At 43.7% G+C, this 26,686-nt stretch overlaps 2 protein-coding genes across 2 annotated transcripts in view; both read right to left on the minus strand.

Annotated features, from left to right (window-relative positions):
- Positions 1-781: 781 nt before the first annotated feature.
- LOC115037993 (solute carrier family 22 member 2-like) lies at positions 782-4,091 on the minus strand. Its single transcript, XM_029496795.1, has 11 exons — positions 3,690-4,091; positions 3,273-3,376; positions 2,985-3,139; positions 2,728-2,896; positions 2,329-2,443; positions 2,135-2,235; positions 1,849-2,063; positions 1,654-1,762; positions 1,344-1,456; positions 1,146-1,245; positions 782-885 (listed from the first exon to the last, which is right to left on the minus strand). Exons 1-11 carry the CDS (start codon positions 4,089-4,091, stop codon positions 792-794), a joined length of 1,677 nt encoding a protein of 558 aa, XP_029352655.1. The 3' UTR covers positions 782-791.
- Positions 4,092-6,114: 2,023 nt separating this feature from the next.
- Positions 6,115-26,686, minus strand: part of igf2r (insulin-like growth factor 2 receptor) — a 30,495-nt gene continuing 9,923 nt past the window's right edge. The window contains exons 6-50 of the mRNA XM_029496358.1: positions 26,293-26,404; positions 25,980-26,088; positions 25,697-25,856; positions 24,472-24,655; positions 24,242-24,345; positions 23,849-24,013; positions 23,169-23,315; positions 22,500-22,655; positions 22,248-22,385; positions 21,520-21,667; positions 21,259-21,427; positions 21,007-21,122; positions 20,703-20,862; positions 20,414-20,590; positions 20,221-20,316; positions 19,973-20,074; positions 19,617-19,779; positions 19,228-19,404; positions 18,849-18,995; positions 18,472-18,650; positions 17,944-18,031; positions 17,570-17,773; positions 17,353-17,483; positions 16,894-16,997; positions 16,296-16,429; positions 15,793-15,989; positions 15,425-15,551; positions 15,124-15,255; positions 14,192-14,351; positions 13,671-13,779; positions 12,956-13,037; positions 12,691-12,824; positions 12,409-12,558; positions 12,172-12,327; positions 11,850-12,060; positions 11,383-11,617; positions 11,015-11,151; positions 10,779-10,896; positions 10,206-10,352; positions 9,880-10,064; positions 9,616-9,802; positions 9,369-9,509; positions 9,187-9,256; positions 8,819-9,103; positions 6,115-8,688 (exon numbers count right to left, since the gene is read on the minus strand). Coding sequence (XP_029352218.1) covers positions 8,530-8,688; positions 8,819-9,103; positions 9,187-9,256; positions 9,369-9,509; positions 9,616-9,802; positions 9,880-10,064; positions 10,206-10,352; positions 10,779-10,896; positions 11,015-11,151; positions 11,383-11,617; positions 11,850-12,060; positions 12,172-12,327; positions 12,409-12,558; positions 12,691-12,824; positions 12,956-13,037; positions 13,671-13,779; positions 14,192-14,351; positions 15,124-15,255; positions 15,425-15,551; positions 15,793-15,989; positions 16,296-16,429; positions 16,894-16,997; positions 17,353-17,483; positions 17,570-17,773; positions 17,944-18,031; positions 18,472-18,650; positions 18,849-18,995; positions 19,228-19,404; positions 19,617-19,779; positions 19,973-20,074; positions 20,221-20,316; positions 20,414-20,590; positions 20,703-20,862; positions 21,007-21,122; positions 21,259-21,427; positions 21,520-21,667; positions 22,248-22,385; positions 22,500-22,655; positions 23,169-23,315; positions 23,849-24,013; positions 24,242-24,345; positions 24,472-24,655; positions 25,697-25,856; positions 25,980-26,088; positions 26,293-26,404 — 6,692 coding nt within the window. The 3' untranslated portion in view covers positions 6,115-8,529. The remainder of the gene's footprint in view (positions 8,689-8,818; positions 9,104-9,186; positions 9,257-9,368; positions 9,510-9,615; positions 9,803-9,879; positions 10,065-10,205; positions 10,353-10,778; positions 10,897-11,014; positions 11,152-11,382; positions 11,618-11,849; positions 12,061-12,171; positions 12,328-12,408; positions 12,559-12,690; positions 12,825-12,955; positions 13,038-13,670; positions 13,780-14,191; positions 14,352-15,123; positions 15,256-15,424; positions 15,552-15,792; positions 15,990-16,295; positions 16,430-16,893; positions 16,998-17,352; positions 17,484-17,569; positions 17,774-17,943; positions 18,032-18,471; positions 18,651-18,848; positions 18,996-19,227; positions 19,405-19,616; positions 19,780-19,972; positions 20,075-20,220; positions 20,317-20,413; positions 20,591-20,702; positions 20,863-21,006; positions 21,123-21,258; positions 21,428-21,519; positions 21,668-22,247; positions 22,386-22,499; positions 22,656-23,168; positions 23,316-23,848; positions 24,014-24,241; positions 24,346-24,471; positions 24,656-25,696; positions 25,857-25,979; positions 26,089-26,292; positions 26,405-26,686) is intronic.

Raw genomic sequence — 26,686 nt, forward strand, 5'->3', positions numbered from 1 at the left:
ACTGTTTAATGGAGTTAAACAGAATGGAAGAAAAGTTAAACAACGGCCAAATAAACCTGAACTGAACTCAGGCCAAAACAAACGCTCCCAGTACGCCTAGAGTGACTTACGCAGGGTTACACAACATCCGTTACGCATGGTTGAGTGTTTTGGGGGATGAAAATTTAAATCTTATTCACTTTGGCTGAATCAAAAGGACCAGAGTTGCCTAACTCATTTTCTTATGTCACACAAAATCAGCCACACGCAAGAAACAAAGTCACTAAATTTAACCAACTTCTCAGTAAACTTTGGCCGTTTTGACAGAATCTTTATGTGTCTAAGCTCGGTCTTTGTCTTTTGTTATCCAGTTAACTTTATGCATCTCATCGGTGCTCCTTCAGTCGCCTGCTTTTGTTTATCTTATCACAGTTAATGCATTTATATCATTTTTCTCTTGTTACAAATCAGGGTTTAGCGTTATTAGCCGCTTTTTAAAATCATTTTGAAATTCAATATAATAAATAAACAATAAAACCTTCACCAGAGTGTTTTTATTGTGAAGGAGCAGCCAGAGTGAGCAGGACTAATGCAATTTAAAAGGCATGAAAACACTCTGAGTCTTCAGTTGTGTTAAAAGAGAAAATATTTAATAATTAATAAATATACATATATATAATAAATGTACAACTCCTGATGACATGAAGGTTCACTCTTTTTACTCTTTTAATAAAAATAATATCACACTCAACATCTCTCTTCACCAAAGCTAAACAAAAACAGCATAAATAAATACTTTGTTCTCAGGAAGGTTACACAGTTTCTGGATCTTTGTTGGTCGACACGTCGTTGTTGGACAACAAGTTGCTCAGCTGCTGTTTCTGTAGTGCAGCTCTTTCCTTCATCCTGAACACAAAGAACAACTTCTGTGCACAAAGTTCACACTTGTATCCAGTACAGTGTTTATTGGAGGATTAAGGAACATAACTGCATAAACTATATTTGACCAATTTATTAGGTACAGTTCACCTAAATATCATTTTTATCTCAACTTAACCTTAATTCATTTCTTATAGTTTTATGTTTTTTTTTCACAGAAACGGAAAACTCTGTGACACAAAAAATACAATATTTGTGTAGCTTTATTGCGTTTCTTGGACACTGACCTGTCGGGGAACTCAATGTCGTCGATGGTGTCGGGCAGCGGGACGCCTCTGGTCTCAGGGAGCAGCAGCACTAAACCGCCGGCCAGGAACGCCAGAGATCCTGCACACAAGAGCACGTTCGATTTTTAGAGCCGAAGCTACGGCATTTCCAACAGAATGCAGAAAACCTTCTGCCTTTCATAACAACAAGACACCCACCAAAGATGATGAGCGGCAGCTCCAGCCAGATGATGGCGAGTCTGTAGAGCAGGAACGGAGCGACGATGCCGCCGACGTCACACAGAGTGGAACAAACCGACACCCCAAAGTTCCTGCAGACACAACAGGGGTGAGTTTCTCTTTATGTTTCATTTCAAAGTGACATTACACATTTACAGTAAAACACCGTCGCACAGCTTTCCTCACACATGAAACTGAAAATCAGCCACACTGAGGCTGAAACTCAGGAACAGGAACGGAGAGACGATGCCGCCGAACGGACTCTAACGCTGCTCAGGGGAGATTTTACCTGACAAACGTCGGGTAGAGCTCGGTGTTAACAAACACCACCATCTCAAAGGCCATGGTGATGCCCAGCCGGCCGATACAGGCCACCACCGTCTTGAACCAGAACATATCTGCCAGAAAACAAAACACAATTCGAAAACACAACTTTTTCTGCAGGACTATGTCGGTCTGGTCGTCGATTCCCCCGCGGACTCACTTTGAGGAATGAAGGCAGTGACGAAGCAGGAAACTCCGGCCACGAAGTTGGCGCTGGCGAAGGGAAGACGTCGGCCGATGCGTTCGATGGTGAAGAGGATGAGGAAGGCGGCGGGGAACTCCACCAGGCCGGAGATGAGGAAGTCGATGTAGACGTTTCCTCCCAGAATCCCCAGCCTCATGATGAGGCCCTGGTAGACCACGGCGCTGGTGAACCTGGAGGAGGCAGAGTGGCTTTAGCTTCATCTTTCATTGTTTCATTGTTTCTGCATCAGAGAAAGGCCCACCAGTTGTAGCTGAGGATGAAGGTGTGTTTCCTCATTTTGGGCGTTCTGATCAGGTCCATGAAGGAGGCCGTCGTTGAATCGGCGTTATCGTCTCTCAGATTCTGCAGCGTCAACAGAATGCATCATGATTTTAAAAACAGCTGCTTCAACCCCACCTGAGCAAACTGATTCCATTTTTGCTGATCTGCAGCTACCTCGATGTTTTTGGAGAGAGTCTTCTTGTTTTCTTTGGCCATGTCCTCAGTGATCTTCACAGCCTGGGACTTTTTGTTCTGAGAGAGGAGCCATCGTGGGGATTCGGGGATGAACCTGAAAATAAAGAATCAGTTTGTGTGAATCTGATTTGTCCAACTGAGATATGAGCCAGATCTGCAGCTCTTTCTTCTGGTGGGTTTTTAAAGGCTTGTCTGATCTGTGATCTGCTGAATCCCTGCGAGCTCGGCCGCTGCTGGAGATCCTTGTGTGGTCTCAGCGTGAAGCAACAGTGCCAACGGCTCATTTTTGCTTTTCAAATTCTTGAAAAAAATTTACAAACTACAAAGATTTCAAGATTTCAAGGTGAGCAAAGAACAGAATTAAATTGTGTGTCTCACCAGTAGTAGGACAGGAAGACGATGTAGGGGACGGTGATGACGACCTGCAGCCAGCGCCAGTCTGTGATGAAGTAGGCCAGCAGCGGGAGGAGGAGGATGCCGACGCTGAAGAACATCTGATAAATGACTCCGACTGTTCGTCTGAACTCCACCCCGACCAGCTCTGTGACTGGGACACAACGAGAAGGAGAAGAGTGCGTGTCTTTTCTGCTCGTCTTTTATTTCAGGGACACGTCCAGATAAAAGGTTCTCCTTACTCAGCACGTATCCGGCCACCCAGCCTCCCTTCACTCCAAACCCGTAAAGAGTTCTGAAAACCAGTAAGGACACGTAGTTCGGAGACACGGCCACCAGGATCCCCGCGATCCCGTTCAACAGGTTGGACATCAGGAAGCTCATTTTCCTGCCAAACCTGAAGGCAGAAACACAAAATAAAACTTTTATCAGAAATGTTTCCGTGCTCAATCTAATTCGAATGTTTTGCTCAGATTAGAAAGAAAATTAAAATCACACCCGTTCGTTCGCCAGACCAATCACAGCCTTACCTGTCGGCCAGGTAACCAATGGCGATGCTCCCGACCAGGAAGCCCACGTTGAGCGTGGCCTGGTACATGTCCACCAACCATCCGTCTGAACACACCAGGTCAAACTGGGACACACACAGACACACAAAGTCTTTTGATGTTCATGACTCTAACCGACATGCTGTTGTTTTTGAATGTCATCTCTTTCTAGCCGATCGTCCGCGAGTAATGAAAATCAGCGAGATTAATGAGCTTCCTGTCTGAACGTTAGCTTAGCATGAAACTTTTTTTTTTTCATACTTCTGGATTAAAAAATAAATCGCACTCATTTAAAATGCTTGCCAGTTGGTTGTGTCTTTTTGTTTTCAAAAACAAATGAAAAGGATGAGAATGATTTGAAAAGTAAAACAGTCCAGTTCTGTGCTCAGACCTCCTCACCTCCGTCACAAAGGACTGTCTTCCCTCGTAGTCGTACTCCCAGCCGTCTGTGCAGGTGGTAGAGGGCGCTTTGCTGAGGTCCAGCTCCTGTGTGTCGCAGGTGAGCACCGTTCTGTTCCAGTCCACCTCGTACCGCTCACAGCTGCTGGGCTGCAGCTCCCCGGAGACGTTGACCAAAGGCGCCGTCAGCCTGCGACTGTCCGCCGGGCTCCAGCCGCAGGCCTCCCTCCGGTCCACCACAGCAGGGTCCCGACACCAGTGATCCGGGGTGTAACCCTGGAAGACGATGCCGACGTAGACGCCGGCCCAGGGCATGGACACCATACAGAGCAGGGCGAAGATTCGCTTCTGACAGCGGCCAAACTTCCCGGCCTCCTCCAAGATGTCGTCGAACGTGGTCATGGTCGGAGGAGATGAGGATCTGTTCTCTCTGGACAGCTGCAAGAAAAAAGCTCAGAGCTTCAACGTGTCTGCAGCCTCAGAGGAGAGCTCGGCCTGCTGAGCGCCCGTCTCCTCCTCTGGGGGTTTTAACGGCGCTAACAGGGGCAAAGGTCGGCAGAAGGACGTCGTCGTTGTACCTGCAGCGCAGCGGAGCATTAAAACACGTCTTCCATCACTTCTTTAGACGTCACACTGTGTGAGCGCTGAGAGTCAAAGCGGCTCATTAACATAAATACGGAAATCATCCTGCACACGTTCGGTCAGTGACGACGTCACTCAGTTGACCTTTAGAGCCGGCTCGGGGGAATCAGTGACGCTTTAACCTGAGTCCAAACGGAAAACCAACATCGCTGCTTTGTTGCTGCCATCTTCGACCAGGCCTGAAAACATGGTCCTGTTTCTGCAGTCATCTCTTCAGGTCAGGCCTGAAGGGAACAGGTCCAATCAAAGTCCGTTCAGGATTTTAGGAAGCTGCCGTCAGAACCAGTCAAGTCCAACCTCAAAATCATCTCACATCGTCAGACTCAGAGTCCGAGTCAAGAACCGAGTCCCAACAAATTCATGTCTGAAGGTCGAGTTCAGTGAAAGTTCAGTCAGGTCCACGTCTCAGATCCCGGTCCAGGTCTGAGGTCCAGATCCAGATCCAGATCCAGATCCAGGTCTCAGGTCCTCTGAGACAAGAATGAAGAAGAAGACGACTGTGGACGTTTCTGAGGACACACTCATTGACTTCCTTCCTCTCTCCTTCCCTCCCTCCTTCCTTCCTTCCCTCCCTCCCTCTCTCCTTCCTTCCTTCCCTCCCTCCTTCCTAAGCACCACCACTTTTCATTTCTGTGGTCTACGCATTTTTTTCTCCTCGCCACGCAATGCATGATGGGATATGACCAGTGAAGAGCATTTTGGATACAACCCTTCACTCACCGGAAACGACGGTCCAACACGTGACCGACCGGCCACCATGTTTTATTTTGTTTCCTTCACTTCAGTATGAAACTTTCTCTTTCCGGTTTGCTGCCCTCCGTCTCCGTCACGCGGCCCGTAACCACGACGCTCCTTCGGTCGTCAAGGGCGAGGTTGCCATAGTTACTTGGAGCCGTTCCTGCGCGTTAAAAATGTGACGCGACTGACGTAAAAAATAAATAAATTAAATAAAAACCACAATAAACATAAATAATAGTAGTAATAATAATATTTGAAGGGACGGACTGAAACAAAAACACACAATACACGTTTAAGTTGGTCTGAAGTGTGAAGACAACTTTGGAATTGATTCAATGAACTTCAGTACTTTTGTTCTCAGTGGAGGTCAAATCTAAAGCAGTTTAACAAAATGGAGTGCTGTAAGTCCTTCTGGTGCTTCTGGTCATCAGACCATACAGGCCGAAAACAGCCACCATCCAAACGTTGGGCCACAAATTTGATTCTGCTTTCTGGGAAAGGGTCATTCTTTGAATCCTCATCCCTCCCTTTTCTTTCCTCGTAGTGACAGACTGTGATTAAACCACATCAGTGATAAACAGCAGATCTCTTATTTATTCAAATAATGTCTTTTTTTTTTTTTTTTTTACATCAAATATTTTTTTTCTTTTAAATAGGAAAAACAAGCAAAGAGCTGAAAAACATATCAGACAACATAACTTCACACGAACTAAAACATAAGAATGACTTCCCACAGTACCAAGTCATCACAGATCGTTTCTGAAGCCGGACCTCTGGATTCATCTCTCTACCTCAGAGACTGGATTAGTTTCACCTCAACTCGGACAGCTCTCTGCTCGAGTAGCTACGGCAGAAACAAACAAATTTCTGCTTTCATGGAAAGAGGTGGTCAGGAGAGCACCGTGCATGATGAGCCACACAAACTTTGGTGCTAAATACAGCAGGACACGACTTAATGCAACGATGGAAAAAGGCCTGCTGAGGGGACGAGTCTCAAAGTGCTGCAGGAGAACTCCACATGCTGAATAAAGGAACAGTCAGCAAGCAGCAGGCTCAATTTTATTTCAACTTCTGCTGGACTTACAATCACATTCAAGTTAAAGGTTGTTGACATTTCATTAGTTATTTCACTCGTCTTTGGAAACCTTACCCGTGTCACTTTATACTATCACCTAATATTGACTTCTACTGAGATCCTCAGGAACGACCAAAAAACAAGAAGAAAGTTACTGAAAACCTTCAGCAGCGGGAACATCAACCATGTTTTGTATTTCTTTGTGTTTCATTTCACTTTAATGGCACAACCCAAATTCTTTCATATAAAATACTGATGTTTTTGATTTGTGTTTCAGTTTGAGATTTTTTTATTTTTTATTTTTATTATTATTATTTTTTTTTGTTTTGGACTAGTGCCTTCTTACAAAATCTTGTTTGCAAATTTGTGTACAAAGCTTTAGAAATACCCTGAACGGTGAACTCTGTTGATTGGTAGGTGATCACATCACGTCTGTTAATGACTGCAGGTCACTGGCCTGAATACTTCCTCGCTGCCGGGGCCATTCTGGTGACATTAATGTTTGTCGACTGGTCGATGGGTGCTCTCACAAAGTTCTTTACTCTGTATGTCATTTTAAGGACTAAAATAAGAAAACACTTTGAAAAGTTCTATTTGAACTGTGGACACTTTGATATAATTACATGTTATAATCTGTTAATTTTAGAAACAAACAATAATGAAAATAATGGAAGTAACTGCCTTGAAAAACGTATAATTTTGACTGCCTGGACTTAAAATGAGGGAAACTCTAGTTTGATTTGTTTTGAAGCCGCTTGCTGCTTTAAAACAGCTCAAATCTCAGACAATAAGATTTTTACAAAAGCTACAATGGAGGGGGTGAAAATGAAGCTGTTTGTCAGTCTAATTGTGCAAACTGCCCCCCCCCCCCAAAAAAAAAGGTCTCCACCAGTGAGGCAGCACCCAAATACTCTGTGTGCTTGTACAGTGTAAGTTCACTCATCAGTTTGATTTCACTTTTACGAAGCTAATAAACTCGACCCAAACAGCCGCGGTCTCCCGTCAGCACTGACATCCTTTGCGACGACTCTACTTTGATTATTTTGCACGAAATGTGGTGACTCTAAATGAACTGCCTGTGATCTTGATATTTTTAAGCCTCATTTCTTTCTTTTTCTTATCGCCACATGCATTTGGCTAAAAAGGGCTGATTCTGGCACTCCAAAAACTTGGCTTTGCTGAGTTACAATCTCACTTTAGACACCGCAACATCCACCATCACAGACCTGAGCGGCAAAAAAAGAGGCTGTGACTTACAAGAGCGTGCAAGCTGGGGAGGGTTCCGGTATTGGCTGAAGAGATATGGCTTTAGGGGGAGGGACTTCAAAACCAAAAAAACCTAAACTAACATCTTAAGTTTCACTTTCAAGTCAACTGTTCACTCACACTTATAAGGCCATCTCTATTTCCACACAGAACAGAGATAATCAGCTCAGACAATCATTTAAATAATCATAAAAACAAACGTGAGCAATTCACCGGTGCAGACAAAAAACAAACAAAAATGTCCATATTATAGAACATTATTATCTATGTACAATGTCTTCCATCAAAACAAGACCCCCCCCCAAAAAAAATAAATAAAAAAATAGAAATCAATCTGTCGCCGGACATGATTCATCATCAGGAAGGCATCATGCTTTCTTTTCAAGGGGAAATCAAAGAGAGAAAAAAAATCTGCTATCATAGCAGCTGTAAACAACAAGAAAAGACAAATGGGTGTCTTTGCTCCCTTTTGAAACGATACAAGCCAACACCGTCACTGTCTACGTCCCGGGATGTGAACCAGTTTCCTGTTATTTCTGCTGATAGCTGTTGGTTTCCTGTTTCACTTCTTAACTGTACATTTTCCACAGCTTCCCAATATGGCCCTTTAACGTCCAGGCCAAAGGACAGATCAGAGAAAGAAAAACAAACAAAAGTAGTTTTTAGGCGTATTGTTGCCCAGCCTGCAAAGGAACGTGTCATTTTCAGCTATTAATCAATGCTACAATAAAGTGCTATAGCAATGGCACAACTTCAAAACACTGGAGGAAAAGATGGATATAATTTCATGGACTTCTCTTCTTATTGACACGGCTCAGCGCAGACTCTCAACTGGTCTGTGGGGTTTTGGAGAGTAAGTAGCTGGAAGAAAACTGAAAAATAGGTGCAAACAGTGTGGACTTCAGTGTGGACAATCAGCGATCAATAAATAAGATATGGTGTGCTGACACTGACAGTCTGTAGACGGTGGACTGGATAGAGTCTGAGGAGGGCGGAGAAGGGTGCAGTCCCGAAAACAAACAAAAAAGTGTCCCAAAAAGAGAGGAAAGGTTTCTGCTTTCAATGTGTTGTTGCTATTATAGAGACATTCACTGAGAGAAATGAGTTCAGGAAGTGACATCACACCCTGAGGAGGTCCTCGTCACTGTCATCCTCGTCCCGTTTCCTGTTGGCCGCCGCGTTGACACTGTGGTTAAGGCCTGAAGAGCGAGGCCTGCTGCTCTTCCTCTTCCGGTCCGACTCGTCCAGGAGGCCGACCAGGTCCTCGTCGCTCTCCTCCTGAAATCAGAGTTTGATCCTTTAGGGTTCTGCTCTATGGAACCGGCTCACATAAAGTGCCAGAAAAGCACGTTATCAGGGCTCACATGTAATTAATGAAAGTATGGGATTGGGTGGATTGAAGGCTCACCTGTAAGAAGGCGCTGCGATGAGACGCCGAGTGCCTCGACAGGCCAGATGATTTGACCACCTGCACTCTGGGGAAGCTCAGGACCTCGTCCTCGCTGTCGTCGTCCTGCTCGTCCAGCGTAAACGAGCGCAGACCGTCAGTGTTCACCGGCTTGGTCCTTATGTGCCCGTTGCCATGGTTACCCCTGCCCCTGTTGGACGATGACGAGGCGGACGAGGGCGGGGCTTCCAGCTCCTCCATCAGCCACTCCATCTCCTCCTCACCCCCGTCGTCGTCCATGTTGACCTGAGGATTCAAAGCAGAACGTCCCTCTGACTCAGTAACAGTTTGGTCTGAGGCTCCTTTCACTCATTCGCGTTAACAACTACCTTGGAATACTTATAGGAGACTTGGTTTCCTCTCCTGCAGCAGCCGGTGACCTTCTGGATGACCAGCTCCCTGCAAACAAACAAACCCAAAAAAAAAAAAAAAGACAGATGTATAGAAATGTTGAAAAAAGATTTACTGAATGAAATCAAAAAAAGGAGGAGACAGATTCTCGTGGATTCACCTTCTCTCCCTCTTACGGAGCAGGAGTCCCAGCAGACAGAGAGACAGACCGACCATCAGGACGCTCAGCAGCACCCCCATGGCCTGGCCCCGCCACGAGAGAGCTGAACCTTTGTCATCATCTGACTGAGCATCAACAGTCCTGCAGAGCATTTAAAAAAGAGCTTTACATATTTCTTCTGTCTTAGATTTTGTCCACAGGAGTAAAAACTAAACTCCGGTTGTTTCCTGTCTGGGTGTTCACTCACGTCAGACCACAGACGGCGTTCGTGTGCCACACAAACAGATACTGGCATTCATCTGTCTCCAGCATGAACTCTGGGATGCCGATGCCTGCCGTCGGGTTGCAGTGGAACATGATGGTGGATGACACCATTTTGCCTTTTTCCCGACCACACTTAGAGTCAGAGGGCACCATCACGTCAAGGTTTCCTCCTGAGAGAGAGCACAGAGGTTGGTGACTTACGGGGGACAGCAGGGGACGCAAGAAGCTTAATGGTGCAATAAATTACCTTTAATGTAATACTTGGCCTTGCTGGAGTTGCCAATCCTGCGTCTGTAAGAATCATTCAGTTTCACCTGGCAGATGTTTGCTCCGGTACAATTAGTCAGAGAGTTGTTGGTGATGCCGGACAGCTGGATGTGGTAGATGTAGCGGTCGCCGTTGGTACGGATGTCTCCAGACGCCTGATGATGGCTATTGAAGGAAAAATGAGGGAATGTCGAAGAGAGTGAACAGTTTAAAAGTCGACCTTTCCTTAGTTAAACTAAAACGGACACATTCATGCAGACTGGGAGAGCAGGATTCAGATCCAGGAGGAGTCTGTGCTCGTGTTACCTGAAATAAAGATCTCCCAGGCTGATTCTGGCTCCTGTGTCAGGAACCATTATCGTCCCGTTCTCCATCTCCACGTCGTGCTGCTTCATGGCACAGGCCGCCCGAGTCTCCCATCCAATCACAAACTTACATGATGCCTCATCAAAACTACACACACACACACACACAATACTCTTAGTTATGTAGCAAGTTAGAGGAAAAAAAATAGGACACATTGAAACTTTAACTAGAGAAAGTTTGACATTAAGCCTGGAGGTGTTGGTCGTTTAGAGTTAAACGTGAACAGGGTGAAAGATCCTGCAGCCACTGAAGAAAAAAACAGCTCCGTGCCTTCACTTTATCTTTTAATCTTCCCCGATAATGTGTTTGATTCAGTTTTTTATGCTTTTGCCTCTAATCATATGACAATATGCTACAAACAAATAAACTTTCTTTGCCTAAAACCTTATTTCTGTCATTAGCTGCCTGTCAGAGAGGCTGAACATCACATACAGAACCACAGAAGTAAATGATGCAATATCAATCTTCTGAAAATATTCAGCCTTCTTTGTTTGGTATGTGTGTGTGTTTTACCTGATCAGTGCTGGGTGTCCCACAGTGGAGCCACAGCTGAGCTCGATCACAGTCCTGGCCTTCATGCCATTACCACAGACGTCGTCTCCGGCGGAGTAATTGACAGAGATCTTTCCATCTGTAGAACCAAGAAGGAAACTTAAAATATGGTCAAATCAATACATTTTAATTTCACTGTTACTTCAGTCTGAGTCTGAGTTGTGAAATATCTCATTCGAAGCGATGTGACTGCTCACCAGTGTAGCTCATTTTCTGAGTGTAAACTTGGCCCAGAATTTGAGTCTGTCCAGCTGCTGTGCGTCGACACACCGTCGCTCCCTCGGGACAATCTGTTAGTCCTCCGTGGATGTCCTGACACAGGTTGATGAAATACCTGAAGACATCAGAACAGCGTTTTCACTGGTTAGACTTCTTTTTGTCAGTTTTTAGTTTTTGTCTGGTATCTATTCTGTTGTGACGCTGCTAAACTTATTAGCGACAAAATATTTTCTGGGTTAATTTCACTTTATGCTGCTGTGATTTTATTCACAGACACAGGAATAAATAAAATAACTCTGAAGGAAAGACTTAGAATGTGATCTACCGCAACTAAACCCAGACTTACGAATCTCCACTGTGCTTAAACTTCCACGGCTCGGTGAGTGAGGACAGGGCTCGGAGGTCAAAGGTCTGATGCTGGCTGACCAGCTTACACTGCATCTTCCTCGGAGGGCAAACGGTGCTGGTCTTCCACTGGAAAGTGGCTGAGCATCCTGCCGTCTCTGACACCAGCTTTGGCAAGCCGTTTCCTGCGGACTGGTCACAGGTGAGCAATATGGAGGACTGACGTTTGCCGGAGCCTGGAGGAGAGACAACAAAGGCCTTCAGATAAGACAATAAGGAACCAAAGGACCCAAACAAGGTTTACTCTTTCAGTCTGCCTCTGCCCTGCGTGCCTATCCAGTTTTTTTCCATGTTCTTCACATAAAAAACAAACAAAAAGCCCCTTCACCTTAAAAACAGTAAAGCGACATTTCCCAGCTTCTAAACTATCCTCAACATCAGTGAAGAGTGTGAGAGCTGCAGCGTTACCTTCTGGGCAGGGATCTCCCCCACTGTACTGCATCAGCACGGCCTGCTCTTCATGATTGTAGTTCATCGTCATGGCTTTGTAGATGCCAAATGATGAAGCCAACTTGGCTGAGCCTGAACCAGACACCTGGCAGACTGCACTGCTCTTACAGTCCGGCTCCGTCACTGAGCCGCACACACTGATGTGGTACGTGCTGGAGGGCCCTGGTACCTAAAGACAAACCAAGACTCGACTTTAGATCGACAGTCCTTCAGAACCAGAGGAAAAACTGCATCCACCACATTCTCTGATGTCTTATAAAAAAAAATAAAAAAATCTCACATGGACTTCAGTTTTGAGGGGTGAAAGGTCAAACGTGAACTGGAGCTGGGTGTCGGTGAGCTTACACTCGCTGATTTGTGTGTCATCTGAACAGACCACATGAGTGGCCCACTCAAACAAATAGACACATTCCAGCCTCATCATTCGTGGAGAGCCCTGGATACAGACATGGAGGTCACCAATACGTTCAGTAAAGTGAAACGGAGGATGTGAGGGAGGTAAAAAGAGCAGACTCACCAGCTCCAGGCCTCTCTGGCAGGTGAAGATAATGGTGGAAGAGTAGTTCTGTGCGGGGTCCTCAGCACACTTGGTGGAGCTGTTGTATTTGATGGACACCTCCCCTGTTGCGCTGTTAACCTCAGGACCCCTGGTTGTCCGTCCAATATCCTTAAAAAGAAAGAGTGCATGAGAGAAAAGGGGGGAAAGAAAGATTAAAGATGATAAATTTGGAATTAAAACTGAGGGCAGTTAGTATTTCTTTATTTGAATATTCTGACAACAGGAGTCAGAGAGTCTCACCACTGGTGGTCCTTTAGCTGGATCCATACAGACAGCAGCTCCGGGGGGGCAGTTGACCCCGGGGATGGGGTTCAGAGGAAGACAGACATTGATGTAAAAAACTGCAGCTGCATCACTTTGGTCAGCTGCCTCATCTGAGCAGACAGAAGGGGAGACGAGAAGCAGAAACACACAGACGTGATCCATGCTATTCTCTCCGTAATTGCATGCAAGACATCTGATATCTGTGTCTGAGTGGGTGGATGTGAGACCTTGGCTCACTGACCTGTTGCTGTGTAGTATCCGTTGACATGAATCAGAGGAGTCAGGTCTATGAGAGAAGAGCCGTTCTCCACCGAACATTTTACCTGAGAGAAACAGAAGAAAGGCACCACTGAACAATAGTAGTTTTCAGGCTTCACTGAGTCCAAAGTAAACCAATTCAAACTGTTGCTGTCATGTGATTACTCTTTTACTGAAAATACAATAGCTGTGCAACATCTTCCTCTAATATTTGCTCTTCTAAATGCTCCTGACGTAAGACTTATTTTTGGACAAGTGAGTCAGAGACAATTCAACGATTCTGCTGCATCAAAAGATGTAAGGCTACATTCTTGTCTCCTCTGATTATCCTTGAAGAAGTCTATAGAGGCCGACTGTAGTCGAGCTGCAGTCTAGACTCAGCTGAAATCCAATTTGCTCTGTGAAATTGTCAATTTAGTGCTAATTTCTGAAGGAATGCGCCTTAAAATTCCTCCAGGATCAATAAAAGCCCATTTATTATCTGTCTATTTATTTTCCTGTTGTATGTTGAGAAATGTCCTTTAATATAAAAGATGCACCAAGTTACACTATCACGATTTTTGTTATTGCAAAAAAACCACAAGTGCGGCGGTAATCATAACATCTGTATGACGGAATGATGAGAACTTTATGAAACATTCTGGGTTGTATTTTGGATGACTGACCTTTGGCACTCATAAAAATAAAAAAATACTCACAGGCTGTTCACACACAAGGTGTGTGTGGAAGGAGAAGTAGTGTGTGCAGGTTTCAGCGTCAGAGTCGATGAGGACCGGCTCTGCGGGGGCTGAGCCCATGTTAGACGGCCTACAGGAACACAGGAACGGTTGGATTAGTCGTCTCAATGCAAAATATCAGACCAGTCTACATTTGAACTGGTTGAAACAAAGAAAAGATTTCGGCTGATTTCTTAAAACTCCAATGTGCACCAAGCGCACATTTAATTTTTCAGTTGTGCATCTGAACAGTACACCTGATGAGGAGATTGGATTGTACTGTACAGTCATTGGGCTTATGCCACTTCAGATTCCTTTAATATACTGAGAAATGCTGATACATACATATATATATATATATATATATATATATATATATATATATATATATATATATAAATATATATATATATATATATATAAAACCAGCATTAAAAATAAGATGTTATGCAGCTGCATAAGAAAACAACAGTGAAAACAGTGATGACCGAAGGAGAAGGTACCTGCAGATGAACTGGATGATGGTACTGTGTTTGAGGCTGGGGTTCGCCGGGCAAGGACTTCCTCCTTCATATGTCAGCTCCACAACATGATCCTTGTATGAGAGCTTCTTGCTCGTCTGACCGGCGCTCACTTCTGTGGTGGAGTTCTTAATACACACGGCTACAACACAACATGCATACAGATGTTAGGAGACCGACACATTAAGACCTCTCAGACGGTCTCTGGGCCGGTCTGGTTCCTGTCCCCAGAGTCAAAACTGACCTGGACACACTATAACACAATACTCTCCATGTTTATTCTCCTGTTTCATCAGTTTTATTCCATTTCGTCGAACTGGAGCATTTCCTTCTTGTTGCCCTGAGACATCAGATCAATTCTCAGGTGAGCAGGTGATCAGATTCATATCCAGCTTGGATTTCAGGATATTTGTGAATAATTAATGAATATTCAGAAGTGTATTCCCGTAGTTCTAATTACACATTCAGACTCATTCTGCAGCTCAGGTCTGTGTTTTTTCAGCAGATTTCCAGTAAACTGTGAATAATCAGGTGAACGAGCAGTTAATCATTTGGATTTTCAGGTCTCCAATTACGTTTCTGTTGGCGCCGCTGACAAACAGACGCATTATCTGTATCTGTTGTGTTACGTAATCCACCATTTGCCTTGTTAACTGCAGTAAAGTTGGGAAATGAAAGAGCAGTCCACTGGAACTCTTTTCTGTCTGACTTCATTTACCTTGATTTTTTTCCCTTTCTTTTAAACTTTGGCCAAAAAAAAAAAAATCCCCACTGATTTTTCAAAGTTGAACATTCATAAAATAGGAATAGGAAGAGCTGTTGCAATGCAAATATCTTTATACATTGTCATTCCAATCAAAACTTGCGTAACATGGAATTTATTCTCTAAGAGAGCGGTTAAATGGTGTACATACCGGTTTCAGCGCTGCATCCAGTGTTGGCTACGTTTCCACAGATGTTCAGGCGGAACATCTTCCTCGGCTTCTGATGATCGAAGACGGTATAACCGCCTTCCTTTCTCAGGCTGTTCAGGTCAAATAAATGACCTGAGGGACAAAAACTCAACATGACTCATTTTATAAAAATAAAAACACCTTCTCTATTCCTCTCCATCTCATGTTCTCTTACTCATCTTTTCCATTTTTCTTACCAGCAGCAGTGAAATCAGAAACATAAGCATGTTTATGTGAGGTGAGCAGGTAGCAGGTGTCTGACCTGTAGCTGGGTTGGTGACCCTGCAGCCGTCGTGCTCAACGCTGTTTAGAGGGCAGGCAGCAGCTGTTAACCACAGGAAGGTGTACATACAGTCCTCAAGAGCCGAGATCAGAGTCGGCTTGGAGTCCTGGATGGGGGACAGGAAAACATTACATTTTTCCTCACTCACTAGGAATTTAACACATTAAGGTAATCCCGAATGAAATCTGCACCCCACTTTAAAAGTTAGATCAAATTTAAACGCCAGATGTTTTCTAATCTTCCTGTCTGTAGACTGAAAAAAGGTATTTTCAAACACATTTTTATTTTACTGGGCAGAGCAGGTTAGGAGCATTCTGTTCAGCATTGTGCACGGTGTGTCCCCTCACCACTCGGTCTTCGGCACACTGGAAGCGGATGATGCTGCTCCTGTTGCGGTGTCCGTCAGGGCAGAGATGGCCGCTGGTGTACTGCAGCTTCAGGACATTTCCATCCCACACAGGACCAGAGTCCACCTGTCCCAGACTCACATATTCATCTCCGACCTTGAGGCAGGACGCTGCACTGGACGGACATTTCCAGGAACCTTAAGCAAGAGAAGCAGATGGACACCTCTGGATTTTAATTTTTTTTATATATTCAGGACTATAACCTTACTTGTGACTTTAATAAAGGTTAAACGCAGCGAAATGACTTGATCAGACAGAACAAAACATTAAAACTTAAATTACAGAAACAGGTAGATTAATAGAACAAAACAAGATTATTGTTATTTATTATAGCTCATGAAATACAGCAAAGCTGGTGCTGATATGTGGAGAAACACAATTGCTTCAGAATGAGTGGCCAAAGAAAGCCTGTGGAAAAAAGCAACAGTATAACATATACTGACCTCCCTGCTGCACCAACGACCTGCAGACATTGATGTAGAATCGTTTGTCGATGTTCACAGCCGACGTCTCCACCTCCCAGTTCTGAGAGTCCATAGCAAGCTGGGAGAGGTCGTAGGAGTGGCCCTGACCGTCACTGGGTAAACAACAAGACAAGCATATGAGCATGAAGATCTGTCCTGTTAATACACTTATCCAAGTGTCTGCAATTACCAGAGCTAATGTTAATTTAAATCAGTTCTAGGAAACTTTTATTTTTCTCTACTAGAAGGAAAACCCAGCTAGAAGATATTAACTCTCAAACTTGAAGAATCCTATTGGAGCATAAGTACACAAAAACATACAATTTACTTGTAGTGATAGCAGCCTTGGCCCCAAAATGATTTGTATTGAGTAATCAAACAACTGAATATCTGTTGTTGATAACTTTGTGTTTGTCCTGATACTTGCACTGTTTACTGTTGAGTCCTATACAAACTATGTAGCTAACTGAATTTCGATAATAATGCCAATGCTAATTTCCGAGCTTCAATTAGAAGAGAACTGGGTGTAAAGAAGGAAGGAAAAAAAAAAAAAAAGAGGATGGAAGAAGGTTGTTACTTGTAGGAGCAGCTGATGGTTTTGACTGAGATGCAGGCGAGAGCGGTGGGCCAGTTGAACAGGTATGTGCAGTCTGTTGTCTCCTTGATGAACTCCGGTGCTCCCTGACACACAAACACACCATCAAGAAGTCCACACCGCAACACAACAGGGACACAACAGGGACACATCTTCTGTATTCTATATTTAGAAACGTAACAGCCTAAAGCCTGCCTGTTTTTGCCATGAAAAGACACACATTGGTAAAAATCTGAATCAGAGAAGACATCTGTTGTGTGCATGCCGCTGTGTCGCTCTCTAACTGTGTTTCCTCTTTCTGTTAATGGCGGTTGGTCCAGGTCTCCACGATGGAGGAAATGTAGGAATGTCTGATCTTGTTTGCCTTTGAATGCATTACACGGTCATGTAAACTAGAATCTGCAGGGACAAGCTCATTCTCTGCCTCTGTGTAAAACTCACAGGATGTCTGTCAGGGTGGCAGGAGAAGTAAATCTCTGTTGATCTTTGATAAATCTTGTGGCAGGTCTCTCCGTTGGTGTAGTTCAGGATGAGCTGGTCTCCCACATAGTTCAGTTCCTGGTTTGCCATTCCTGCGTGCATAGACACATATGAAAACTCACATAAAAAGGATAAACAACAACAACAACACGATTACTGAATGAAAGAAACTCCAAACCTGCAATCTTGTGGTTGCTTCCATCCACCTGGCAGGAGGAGACCAAGTGACTATCTGCATGTGGGCAAAGACCTGTCGGGAGTGCCCCGCAGATGGACAGGTGGTAGGTGTATTTACCACTCTTGATGGAGTAATCTTTTCCCCTCAGAGAGCTCAGGTCAAACTCGTAGCCGCTCTTGGGGTCACGAACCCGACAGTTTTCACCTGGGGGGAAAAATGTCAGTGACCAAACACAAATGAATTAGCGCAGCAGCTGTTTGACCAAACCTAAACTTTCAAATGTCACAAATAAATCAAGACAAGTAGGCCCAGTTTTCTGTGTAAGCCACTGTTATCAGTATTTCCCATCACTTTGTCACTGCACGTAGTTTTACCTTGAGTCTTTGTGATAGGACAAGCCTGAGACGTACTCCAGATGAACACATATTCACAACCATCCTTTCGCTCAAACATTGGGGAGCCCTTTGATTTCAGACAAACGCAGAAAAGAAAAATTACACACAGTTAGTCCCTGTGCTTGAGAAAATGTAACTGAGAATAACCAACCTCAGCACTGAGGACATCCCAGCTGACAGACACAAGGTCGTATACAATGCAGCTTTAAAAATGGAATACAGCCTTTATGATGCAAGTCCTATCTGTTTCAGGACTATTGTAGTTTCTCATGTAGATTGTGTTCTACAGCATTAAAAATACAATCAAAATTCCAAGCAGTTTCAAAAGAACAAAAAAAAAAAAAAAAAACAACTATGCCTTATGGCATACTGGGAAGTAAAAGCCATTTATGTGCTGAATGTTTAATTTAAAGCTCACACTTTAAAAGCTACATGGATCTGATGAAAGACTGACCACCACTGACCATCCTGTGGATACGCAGGAGGTGAGCGTGCTCTGAAACTCACCGGGTTGTTGTCACACTGTAAGATGATGCGTGTTGAGTAGCGGGATGTGGCTCCACACTGGTCCCCGTTCTGGTAAACGATGCTGATGGAGCCACTCTCTGCCACCTGTGGCGTGGACTGGATGTATCCCAGGTTATAACTTTTCCCATCAATCACACCACAAGCACCCAAAGGACCAGCTGCACACAAGAATTTACAATCAGTGTAATAATTTACTTTTAACAGACTTCACGCTGTATGTGACTGGATTGTCCTTTTAAATAAAAATTAAGATCACTAATGACAATTTGACCCATACATTATTAGATTTTATTTATCTGGTCATTTATTTTGTGCACAGAGTGGGGAGAGACAATGAAACATGGAGGAGCACGGACCTGGACAGCCTTCCACATGGGGGAGAGGTTTGCAGACATTGATATAAAAGCTGCGTGATTTGCCTCTGTCTGTATCCATGGCGATCCAAGGGAAGTCGTCTCCATTGCGGGTCAGGCGACTCAGGTCGTACTTGTTACCGTGAGTGTCTGAGCGTAACAGAGGGGGATAATTAAACATACAACAAGAAAGGAGAGGTGTCTCAGGGATCATGTTTCACTCTGTAAACAAGATTCTCTCTTCTCAGCTTCTGAATTCTTGTGGACATTTAGTTTGCTGTCAGTTTAAAGCGAAACAACATTTACGTTAACAGCGTTTATTTCAGAGAAATAGAGTTTTAGTTTAGTCAGTTTTCCCCTCATACTTCGTGTGGGTGCATACCACTGAACTCGCAGTCCACTGGGGCAGGGAGGCAGGCCAGAGCAGTGGAGAACTCAAAGAGGACGTCATGGACAACATGGCTGGATAGAGTGCTCATGTCCTCTTGAACCATCTTCAGTGATCCAGTGTGAGACGATGAATTGCAGACAAAGTTAATGGTGAAGGTGTCTCGGGTCGCTGGTGCAGAGGGAAAATGTAAAAAGAAATGGAATAATGTGCATAGTTGAAAAAAGCCCAACAGGCCTGCCTGATTTATGTACCATTTCCACAAGTGGATGGATGAAAAGGGATACAACTAACATCAACCAACCCTGTAATGTTGTAACACAACTCATGAGTCCCTGTTCAGAAGCTTTGGCAGCTCACAGCGGGCCAATCATCCTTGTTACCTGTGGGTTCGTCCAGGGGTCCCTTGTAGGTGAGTTTGAGCAGGCCATCGGTGGAATACTGCAGGGTCCTCTCCGTCCCGACTGGGCTGAGTGGATGCCCGTCTTCCAGCTCACATCCAGCCTTGCCTGGTCCACATTGTGCCATATCTGAGCAGATGTTCAGCTGCAGGACAGAGATTATTCTTTTATAAAGACAAACCTCTGAAAACACTAAAACAAGAGCTACGGAGCAGTTAACACAAGTAGGACAATATAACAGAGGACTTACTTTAAAAGCAGGAAAATATCGCACAAAATTTAGTTTATACTGAATTTTATTTAACTATGGGAGAAAAATATTGTTATATTAACGTTACCAGGAAGTCCTTCCCATTTGCATGTGTCTTGTATCCAGTGGTGGAAGCCAAAGGCTGAAGGTTGAATTCAAAGCCAGTGTTGGGGTCCACTACAGTACATTTCTGAAAAATGGAGGATCTTTTGTTACAATGTTTTAAATTATCCTCACCACTTTCAAAATATTAAATGTCAGCGCTTTTGATATTAGCTGTCAGAGCCAATAATAAAGGCAAAATAATCATAAATGTTGTCATATAAATGAACTCACATTGTTCTTGGTGGTTTTGATGGCGCAGGCCGCTCTAGTTTCCCAAATGAAGTTGGCAGTACAGTTCTGGAACATGAGGAACCGCGGGCCTGACGACTGTACACAGGAGGGGGCGCAAACACAAACGTTACATGTGTAAAATATTCAGCGTAAACAAGCTTCACCCAGTTTTACTGCCTAAAGTCTCACTCACCAGAGTTCCCCTGGAGCATACCAGGTGGATACGTGTTGTGTGTGTGAGCATCTGGCCTTCGGAAATGCAGACAGACCCGTCAGTTAACTCCAGCAGCAGGCGGTCCTGACCCTCAATGACCGGCCCTCGTGTAAAGGTACCCATGTTACTGACCGATACGACTTCCTTTGGAGAGCCCTGAAGACAAAAGGCAGGATACAGACTTTAAAGGTTCATATCAGAGACAACTTGCTTTACATTCTAGATGTGGGCATGATGGATTTAAATAAAGCATCTCCTCTTAACCAACCTGCTCTGTAATGTACTTCATCTGGCAAACAGACGCATGGCGGTCGCAGCCTGACACAGGGCTGATGGGCCGACATATGTTTATATAATACTTCTTTCGGTTTGTGGAGTCAGACAAATCCATGGCCTGCCAGTTACTACCGCTGGCGGAGCGAGACAGGCTAGAAAAAGAGGAATGGAAATCAGGTAGGATCAATAACTTGTTAAGTTGTTTTTTTTCTCTTGACTTTGTGAATCTTTAGAAAAGTGTGTTGTGCGTGTAATCACAATGCCTTGAATGCATGGACGTTGTGGACATGCGTTACCTAGATAAGTCGTACTGCTCAAGAGTTTCGGGATCAGTCACCAAACACTCGTGGGGTCTTTCAGGACACGCGTAGGATGTATACCAGCGGAAGTTATATGTGTAGTTGTCTTCAACCTGGATTCATAAAAGTCAAGATGTTTTCCGAAACATCTCACAGAAACAAACTTTCAAAGAGGCATGTAAGGAGGAAATTGCAGATGTGCATCTTAAAATAGGACAAATACACTCAAAAACCAAGGGTGGATTTTACCTGAAATTCAGGGTATCCAGCTCCGGCTTCTGGGTCACAGAGGAAGGAGATGAGAGTGGATCTGAGCGTGTGCTCTTTGTTGTTGTACCGGGAGCCGTTACTGTAGGTCAGCTGGATCAGGCCGTCGTAGTAAGACAGACGTGAGTTTGCATCCCCAAGACTCCAGGAACTGAAGGGGAGGCACAGATGGAAAAATATAAAAGTATGCACACACACAGGAGTCGAAACTGATATTTGCAGACGTCTACAGGTCCCTCTTACCTTTTTTCAACTTGACATGCTCCGGCTTTTTCAGGACAGTTGGCAGCTTTGACCGGGCCACAAACATTGATGTAGTATTCATAGTTTCCACTGGTCATGTTGTAGAAGCCGTCGTGTTTGGAGAGAGGGGACAAGTTGAAAGAGAAACCTGTGGAGCAGCAGGGGTTAGACAGGCAGGAGGATCAAAGAAGCAGGTCAACCTCAGTAATGCCAGCAGGTTTCCTCTGACTGATGTAGTCTCTTTAAAAGCTGCTTTCTCAAGGTTTCTATCCTTCACATGTAAAATACGAGCAGTTGGATTTTTTCATTCTGAAGCAAATGAGAGTATATTTGAAATGATTAGACAATTAATTGAACAAGAGAAAATGAATGTACTCAGAATTTATTTTTAATTCTTACACTTACATTTTTTATTATTTCTCCACATTTTCATTTACCCAAGACATGAACTGCCAAACGAACAGGCCATGAAAATCATTATTATGGGCTCGAATGATCTCAGGAAGTGATAAAGCAGCTGGAGAAAGCAACAAGCATAATCAAGACTTCAAACCGCTGTGTGCTGAGATTTGTTTTTCCACTGATGCACACTTCCCATAAACCCTGTGGCCTATTTTCCTCCTCTTTGGTGTTTATCTATTTATTTTTTTAATATTGATCAGTTAAAAACTGTGTTGATTGAACTTGAACTTGACTGAACTTGATTGAACTGTGTTTGTGTGTCTTACCAGCCTGAGGGTCCTCCACCTTGCAGTCATCGCCCTGTGTTTTTGAGAGGACGCAGGCAGCAGCAGTGTACCACTCAACCTCATACACACACCTATCAGACGAAATGCTACGAAGGACGGGAGCGCTCTCAAGATCTCCTGCAAGCAAATGAGGAGGAGGAAAGAGCAGGAGGACACAAAGAAATTCAAATGTCTGGAAACATCACAACAAAGAGAAATGTCTTTGATGCTTTATCTCTCGGTTCAACCTACCTGGTTTGCACTTGAGGGTCACAATAGTTTGGATTCTTGTCTTTCTATTGATGCAAAAGTTTCCATCAGTATAAACCAGCCGAATGTCATTCCCTATTTTTGTCTTCTGAGGAGATGAGAGGAAGCTGCCCAGGCTGATAGCCCCATGATCTTTATCTGAAGCACACAGACATATTATCAACACGCTGTGTTTATCTCAGCCACTGCAGGAGAGTGACGGCTCCTGAATGTGTTGTTACTTCACAACAACTGTGAATGAAGGTCTTATGCAGAAAGTATTCCCAAAAAGCAACAGATCCCAAACAGAAAATCTGAGGGAGGTGATGACATATGGACAACTGTCTCAAATTTTATATATATGTGTGTGTGTGTGTGTGTGTGTGTATGTGTGTGTGTGTGTATGTATGTATGTATGTATGTATGTATGTATGTATGTATGTATGTATGTATGTATGTATGTATGTATGTATGTATATATATATATATATATATATATATATATATATATATATATATATATATATATATATATATATATATATATATATATATATATATATATATATACACACACACACACACACACACACACACAAAAAATGTAAAATTATTTCAAGGAAATTCAGAAGCAATCAAAGACAAACTGAAACTCCTCCAGAAGACTCTTACCAACAGCACAGAAGGAGGCGTTCACTGGGCAGCGGTCGGCGCCTCCTTCTGTCTGGATGACCTTGTGACAAACATTCAGGTAGAATCGCAGGTTCGGCTTTGGAGAGTTGGCGTCCACCACCTCCCAGTTCCCGCTTGTGTCTTCGCCTGAAGCGACATGGAGAAATACAGATGTTTGATTAGGAGCTAGAGAGAGTGAACTTTGTCCAAACACATGTTCATGAGTTCATCAACAAAGCTTTTTCAGTGCACACTCCTGCAGGTGTTGGTGTCCTTGAGCTGTGTATTTTTTATTTATTTTTTTTGTTCACCGTTATCTTTATGCTGAATTTGCTATTAGCTATTGTATTATACCAGGAATGTATTGACAGCTGTCTCTGAATTACACTGACACAGAAGAAAACTTTGACAGATTCACCTTCAGCTGTCTTGCGCCCCTCTGAGGAGATTTTATCTGAGGCGGCCTTCATGACAATTACACTTCAAATATTTGTGATGAGTTGTGCAAATAAAAGAAGTATGACCTCCATATTTTATTGTTTGATTTCCCTATATTCACAAGGAGTCACAAAGCCCTGTTAACACATTAATCAAAATAAAATAGAGTCTGTCTCCTGCAAAAAAAGATATTTTGATTCCTGCTGCCAGACGAAGCGAGACAGTAATTTGTTAAAACTTACCAGGGTATCTTGTGAGGGGTGACAGGTCGTAGTGCTTGTTGTGGTCTCTGACCCGACAGAGTAGATCCTCCTTTTCCTTGACACAGGCGAAGGCCGTCTCCCAGTCAAAGTAGTAAGTGCAGTCCGACTCACCTGTAAAAACTGGATTCCCTCGACCACCGTGTGCTGCAGAAAATAAGATCCAGCACAGCAGCAGGAATAAGGTTAAAGTGGTGACTTCATTCATGCATCTGATTGTGTGGCAGAAAAATTTATTGAGCTACTTCTTGATTCCACCAGCAGGTGACACCAAAGGACAAAATGTAATCCTCAATAAAGTGTCTTTAAAAACATAAAACGGAGAGGAGAGAGCAGACGGCACAGATGGTTGTAACTGAACGGTGGAAAACTCACATGCATTCTTGTTGCACTCAAAGTTGATGATAGTCATTCTCTGGAAGTCAGTTGAGCATTTGTCACCTTCTGGGTAGATCAGAGTCAAATCTCCATCCGAATAACTGTAAAGGAGAAAGAGGGGATTCATTCACCTGGTTCGAGAAGAGGTTAAGAGGTGTTGAAGATGGAGCATTGCTGGGACAAACAGCTGGGCCTATTTTTGGATCAAGCACACCAACACACATTACCGCAACGTCTGGTTCTGATGTCTTCCAGCCACCCTCTTCTTGTTGTCCTTCCTCTTCACCTGGCAGGACGACATGAACGGGGTGTTGCCGCATTCACTGTTGGAAATTGGCCCGCACACGTTCAGGTAGTAGACGTAGCTGTCAGCCTCGTCACCTGAAACTGCGTAGTACGCAGGCTCTGTGGCTGTAAGCAGTGACACAAAATCAGAGTGGAGGGTTCAGTCTGACACATTTGACACTAATTATCATCCTCATCTTAGTACAATGGACCATGTCTGTCTTAACTTAGGCTGTTTGCTCTTAGTTTGAATTCTGAAACATTGAATTAAAACAGATTAACTTCATCAGGAAGTGGAAAAGACGTTTTCAGTTCTAACAATAGGTTACTGAAAATCAGGAAGGTCAGTGAAGTTTACTCATCAAGTTAGTTCCTCTATCTGGGATGTAAAAAAAGGGCAGCATTATTCTTAGAGGCTAAATGTGCAACTGTGAGATGGAATTTTGGAGCTTTATTAAAAAATAAATAAACAGCGTTGCAACAAGTTTGAAGAATTACAGCGGGTTTTATAGCTACTTTTTCCCTTTTTGAGTTTTTAATAATGGTATGAAAACATGAAGTTAAAATGTGGGCCTAATTCATACACCCCCTCTTTAGACTGTATACATTTCCTGAGCAGGGTCTTCCTAACAATGAGAAATGTTTCCAGATCAACAGTCAACACATTACCATTGTGTTGAAATGTGTTGAGCCCTTTGGTGTAAAAGGATGAGAACCAACCGTAAAACTGTTGATTTGACATGCCGAGCAGTGTGACAGTTTGATTAGTTAAAGCTATCTGATGTACGAGCTCATTGTATCCCCACCAGACGGAGATTATTTAGTTCATGCTTCCCATCTTGAGGTTTCCTTCCTCCAAATCACTTACTAATAATCCAAAATGCTGCTGCCTCTAAAAGGCCTCACGCATCAGTTGTTATTACATCAAACAGGCTCTTGTCATCACATCGACAGCCTCGCCCTGTCCAGTACCTGCCTGCTTAAAAAAGCTATTGTGGCTCTTTACCGGCAGCAGGAAAATTAGGCCGTCTGATCGGGATGTGTTGGTTGTTTCTGGCTCAAGACTAAAGAACATTGAGGGTTTGAAATTGTGGCTTCTAAATTCAGGTTAAACAAATCTGAATCTTTGAAGTTGTGATCTGAAGTCTTGGAGGAACAAACTCTTACGGGCCAAGGTGAGCGGCGTCAGGTCGATGGAGATGTCGTGCTGCTTGCTGGTCAGTTTGCAGCTGTGGCTCTCCAAGTAGTCTCTGTGACAAGCATATTCAGTCACCCACACCACCTCATAACGACAGTTCTGCCCCGCCGTCATCTTCGGAGTACTGCCCTGCAAAGAGGCAAACGAAAAATCTGTCACATTTCAGCAGCTTAGCATGAAAATAAACATCTAAATAGAGCAAAGCATTTGTAAAATGCATTTTGTATATTCTGCAAAATGAGTACAACATACTAAATGTCTGCTTGATGGGCAGATGAAGGTGATGGTGACGGCAGGATCGTGCTCGTGACAGATAGCCGGACGAGAAGACCCAGCACTCAAATTATACTGTAACCTCAGGCTAGAAGGAAGAGAAGACAAGAGGGAAACATCTTTTCAGCTTATTTTTTTCCAATTTAAAAACAGCTTATTACACAAATATTTAAGAAATGGAAATTTAACAAAACCCCGATAAAAATACAATCTGTTCACCACATCAGCAAACAGGAATTATGAATGCTCAGACAAACTTTCAGATTTCAACTGTGGCCGTTTCAGGAGGTACCTGTCTCTGTCCACCAGCTCCAGTGGACCGGTAGGAGAGCCCATGTTGTAGGAGCCATCCTTGGTGACCAGGCAAGCTGCAGAGCCCTCTGGACAGGTTTTGCCTGTTTGGTCTGAGAAAGCAGATATGAGATCATTGGAAAGAGGAGGCTGTTAGTAGATATAATAGGGAATCAGCTTGATGGGCTGCTAACACACAGCGTATTACATCAAACACACAATACACACACAGCTGCTGGCAGTAATGCTCAAGCCCTTCCTGGAGATCTGGAACATTACTGGGTTTGTCAAAACGGTTTGAATGATACATTAAAGTCATGCGCTCGCTACAGATCATTGAATCTAACCAAAGAAAATACAGAAAAATCAGTCAGGTGATTAATCAGATTAAATGA

This window comes from Echeneis naucrates, chromosome 24 (genome assembly GCF_900963305.1).
Source record: "Echeneis naucrates chromosome 24, fEcheNa1.1, whole genome shotgun sequence".
NCBI classification, from domain to species: Eukaryota; Metazoa; Chordata; class Actinopteri; order Carangiformes; family Echeneidae; genus Echeneis; species Echeneis naucrates.